The 5,882-nt window shown below is 32.3% G+C and overlaps 1 protein-coding gene across 1 annotated transcript; it reads left to right on the forward strand.

Moving 5' to 3' along the window:
- Positions 1,372-2,177, forward strand: LOC104788686 (NDR1/HIN1-like protein 12). The gene has a single exon (XM_019245521.1). The coding sequence runs from the start codon at positions 1,427-1,429 to the stop codon at positions 2,066-2,068; it is 642 nt and encodes a 213-aa protein (XP_019101066.1). The 5' UTR covers positions 1,372-1,426; the 3' UTR covers positions 2,069-2,177.

Consider the following 5,882-nt stretch of genomic DNA (forward strand, 5'->3'; position numbering starts at 1 on the left):
CCCCCCCCCCCATTATACTTATATTTATAGCCACCCTTTCTAGTAAATATATATATCTATATATATAAGTCAAGAAGAAGATTGTTTGTACAGGCTGATGATGATTCCGATGATATATATATCCCCAATTGCTACTACGATTGAGACTGACTCTTCTTGACACATTTCATCGTCGGTGTAGACGAAAAACACACTCCCTTCCCTTTGTGTTGGGTTCTATTGATTTGGGCTTAGCTATACTCTTTTAACTTTCAGGCCCAATATTTTCCCAAATCGATTTTTCGATTAAAACGGAATTACTTACTGTGGTCCATTACAAAACGACAGACATGAACTACGAAAGATTCCGACCAAAGCCGTGGTTAACCTACTTTTGTCCTACGGTACGCACACTATATACACTTACTAAAAGTCAAAATAAATTACACGTATTGATTTTGTTGTATGGGCAAGCACATACAATACATGATGGCCTTTACTTTATTACACTCTATAGCTTCTGTGAGACCATGTTGACAAGTAAACCTACCTTATGATAGAAAAGTAACCATTTACTTGTAATTGGCAGTTTCAACCAACAGTGGATGTATATGACAACTAAGGACACACTTGAGATATTGATATGAATGTTTGTCCAAAAAAGATATATATTGATCGTTATAAACAAACCATATATCAGGGTGGTTACGGTTTTAAACGTTATTAAGCGTTTTGAATGAGTAATTCAACGTTATAAAATAGGTGCGTTTGTCTGAGTTTTACGACTGGCTGATCAGCAGATGCAATAACGGTTAAAACATAATAAATGTAATATATAATTATATAAATATTTTAAAACCCAAAATTTTTTATTAAATTTGATTTATAATTAAAATCATAAATATTTTAATAATTATTTAAAAAACAAATAAATTTTATAATAAAATATTTATTACTTTATGTATAGGGGTTTCACCAAAAATTATAATGTGGAAAATGGAAAAATATATGCTTTAGATCATATATATTCTTTATTAGATCTCACACATTCAATAAGTTCAAGGGAACTATTTTTAGTTTTCTTTTATATTCTTTTTTTTTCTTTTGTCAACGTTTTCTTTTATATTCTTTATATTTCTATAAAGTTTGTATCTTTGGTGGGTCAATTTACTTTTCCATGAAGTTACATCCTTTAAAATATAAACAGAAAAAGTCTAGAGATCGTTTTTTCCTCTTACTTCTTCTTCTATTTTTACCATTAGTTTCCTTTTTCTTTGTTTTATTTAAACGTTGATTAATTTACTTTTCCTATTGTATAATATCAAAGAATATAATCCCTTAACATTATTTGATTTCCAAATTTCATAATATAAAAGATCAAGACCAACGAGACCACCCTATCTTTCCCACTTTCTCTGTAACACCACCAAAACCTTCGATCTCCAACATGACTATAAAAGAATGTTCCCTCACCAGCAGCCGTAAAATCTTGCCAATCATAAAATTCCTCTTTGTAACCCTTCTCCTAATTTTCTTTGGAATCCTTACCGCAATTTTCCTAGTTTGGGTAATCCTTCAACCGTCGAAGCCATGCTTCATCCTCCAAGACGCCACCGTCTTCAACTTCAACGTCTCCAGAAATCCAGTGAACCTCCTCAACTCAACCTTCAATATCACTCTCTCCTCTCAAAACCCTAACGACAAGATCGGTATCTACTACGACCGTCTCAACGTCTACGCATCTTACATGAGCCAACAGATCACTTTGCGGACTTCGATCCCTCCGACTTATCAGGGACACAAAGAAGTCAACGTTTGGTCTTCTATCGTCGCTGGAAACTTCATCCCGGTTGCTCCGGACATCGCTCTGCATCTCGATCAAGACCAGACAACTGGTGCGATCATGTTGATGCTTCATCTCGACGGCCAAATCCGTTGGAAATTCGGAACTCTCATCACCGGAAAATATCACCTCCGCGCCATGTGTCCGGCGTATATTAAAGTTTGGAAGAGTGCGGCCGGAGTTATCGTCGGAAAGAACGCCGTTGAATACAGGCTCATCAGGACGTGCATGTATGAAGAAGAGTAGAAGACCACTTAACGGTGACGGTGATATCAGGTCACGGATTTTTCCATTATTAAGTACGTAATATATTTTCATAATTTTCGTAGCAGTTAAGTTTTTATAACTATTTTCATTTATATACGTCGCGGAGAAATAATAGCAAGAATTACATTAATCAATCGGCCGGTTGCCTTATTGTTATGACGAGCAGTAAGGATTATATATAAAAAACAATATATAGTAAATGAGAAAAATATGACTTTTAATTAGTAGTATTCTTTTTTCACATAACGATAATACATACATATATGCATCTTCTCTTGTTTCATTGACTACGATTTTGTGCTGATCCACTTAATGTGACGACAAATGAATTTTTATAAAGTGAAAATATCTAATAGCTAGGTATGATAACCAATTAACCATTCTGTTGTGCTCGACTGCTCGTGGACGTTGTGTTACGGACTTACGGTGTCATTGTCTAATGTGCAGAATAAAAGATCCATTGTCATAGTTTTCTAATTCCTCATTAAAGTTTAGATAAACGTTGGCTTTTTGCGGTTCTTAAGTACAGTCAAATGAAAACCTTGATCAAATCATTATTCCTAATATATTGGTTAGTTTGTCTCCTAAATAGTCTTGGATCTTGAAAAAAGCAGAATCATGTTGCTTATTATACAAGAATTAGGGTATTTTTTCCTACATTCTATATAATTCATCTTTATTTTTGGTTAATAATAAACACAACTAGATTTTAACCCGCGGTACACCGCGGGACAATTTTTTAACTAAAATTTTTAATTTTTATTTATTTTTTATTTATTAAAGAATACCGCGAGACAATTTTTTAACTAAAATTTTTAATTTTTATTTATTTTTTATTTATTAAAGAATACCGCGAGACAATTTTTTAACTAAAATTTTTAATTTTTATTTATTTTTTATTTATTATATTCTTTGTTATATTGTATAATTGTATTTTGAAAGTTACTTCTAGGATTTCACCCGTATACTACAGAAAATGATTTATTTTTTACAGTCGTAATTAAATCAACTTTATTTACTATTTTTAGATTCAACCCGTTAATACATATACAGTAAAATATTAGATTAGTTACAGGGAAAAAAATCCTAAATTATCATATAAATTACATGATTAACATGCTCACATATTACTCTATTAAATCATTACAAAGTGCATAGAGCATTTAATAATTACTTTGGAATCAATTAAACAATTATCATTCAACAAAAACTATGAACAACTTCGCCAAACTCATCTCTTTATTCTCTCCTCCTCCAACATATTTTCCTCATCTATGGCCTCAACATAGGCCCCTTTAATTTACTCCCAATTGTTTGAAAAGATATACAAATGGATCAAAGCAAAATTCTGGGGTGTACCAAAAACCGAAAAGCTTGGTAAGTGCAAAAAGATAGTATATATACAATAATAAATATAAAAGAGAAAGGTACTCTAGCTTGGTAAGTGCAAAAGGATAGTATATATTAGGATTCTCATGTATGTCATATGGTAGTATGAATCTGAACTCACCAGAAATAAATATAGAATATAAAAAAATAAAATTAAACATTTAACAAATTTTGGAAATAAAACTATAAAATCGAATCACCTATATGTTATTATTAAAAACAGATACAAATATATTTGTCAACCCCATGAATATTCCTAACAATGCTATCGAACTAAACATGCATTAAAAATTGTGAAGTCTTAGAAATGTAATATACGAAAATAATGCATCAATTAAACAAACATCAAAACCAGAAAAATAAGAACAGGAATATCATAATAACTCCTGCTATAACAGCTAAACTTTGAAGAACATGAACCTATCTCTTGTGTGTACTGGATGCTTGTAGTGTAGGGTGAATGTCATATATATATAGTGTTTGAGCTGATGGTAGGGTTTCATCATTGTGAATGTTCTAAAGTCTTGATTAGCAAGTTTGGAATATACTTTTCTCGATTTGGTTTGTTTTGATTTATGGAAGGTTGTTAAGGTATATTAATCTAATATGCTCGATTAATGGTAATTGTGTTTACACCATTATTGCCACAATCATTTAGGGGTTTAATTTCGTAAGGTGAATGAGTATTTTAGAAATCTGGTATAAATCTTAATAATGCATATTAATCAGCAATCTAATAAGATATTAGCAAATATGTAATCGTTTATTAAATTCAAATTAAATCTTTCCTAAAATACAATCGACTATAATTGGTTGCTATATTATAGGGATGTAAATAAGTAGAGTTTAACTAAAATAGAAGATTCGTGTGACTAAGAGGATCTGAATACACAATTTATGCCATAAATTTTTTTTGGTGAAACCTGGCCAAAAATATTTGGCAATATTAGGGAGGATCCGATTAATTGAATCGGTTATAATTTTAAGTAAAAACCCGACCCGAAATAGACAAAAAGTGATAGCACAATTTGTACTTCAAAAATGTTAAGATAGATGTATATATAGATTTAAGAGTTTATATAGTCTCTAAAGATCTATTAAAATATGTTTGGAGATTTTTATGGGATTAACAATTTAATGCGTAGAGTTGTTTTTAGAAAAATCGAAATGTATAGATGTTGTCAAGATTTTTATGGAAATAAACATAACAAAATTAGGTGGATTTAAATAGTTCCATTAATTGAGTTTTTATGAAATGTTATTTTAGGAAAATCTGTAGGGGTTAATGTTGCAAAAAAAAACAAATTAAATAAGATAAACTTCAAGGGCAAAAACCAAAATATACTTCAAAAATGTTAATATAGATTTATCTTTGCTATTTTATAGTCATCTGATAATAATAAAACTCGTTCCACTATTTTTACCACAAAAAAAAAATGGAAAAAGAAGGTTACCTCGATCATTTTGCAAGAGATTTTTTTAGGCGTAATTCTCCAGTCGGAATCCACTTTCTCCAGGAGAAGAAACTTGCGAGAGATGATTGAAACAACCCGATCCCTTTTTTTTTTCTTTTTAATAATTAAATACAAGATATAATTAAGTATCCCATACTACTTAATTAAACAAACCAACCCACACACGGTAACCAACCAATAATAAACCAACATCCAATTACATGCACAGCGGAAACATATCAATAATACAAAACCAATACAATAACACTTCTATCCATTCTATCCAGCAACCTAACATATCTCTATCCAAGGTTCCATCCTAAACAATATAACAAAGACCAACAACACACAAACGAGACCCTAGTTCATCCTCCTCCTCATCGCCATGATTCCACGTCACATACCTGCACACCACAAACAACAATTGAGATGCGTAAGTATTATCATAAATACTTAGTGAGGCCGTCCTCCCATCTACTGGGTTATACACACAAGCATATGAGACCCTCAAGTTTAAGCAAAACAAACAACACAACAATACATCAAACCAGGGAATCAAGTCTATACTGAGACCAGTGTCGACCGATGCCTCACGGTGTCGATCGATGCTACAAACAATGGTGTCGACCGATGCTAAACAGTGTCGACCGATGCCACTCCAAATGGTGTCGACCGATGCTTCCTAGTGTCGATCGATGCCTCCTCTGCAGACACGATCTGCGCGAAACCGAACATCGAACTCTCCTTCCCAATCATCTCGAATCCGTCTCAAACTCACCCAATTACCTCAGAAATCACTGGGAATCACAAAAACAACGAACCCAAGCAACAAAACAACACAAACAGCAAAGAAAACACACAAACAAGAGAGATCTCATGCTTAGATCAACCATGGTCAAGCACTCACCTCAAGAACAGGAAGATTGGATTGAGAAACGTGGAAAACAACA

Source organism: Camelina sativa, chromosome 5, assembly GCF_000633955.1.
Source record: "Camelina sativa cultivar DH55 chromosome 5, Cs, whole genome shotgun sequence".
NCBI classification, from domain to species: Eukaryota; Viridiplantae; Streptophyta; class Magnoliopsida; order Brassicales; family Brassicaceae; genus Camelina; species Camelina sativa.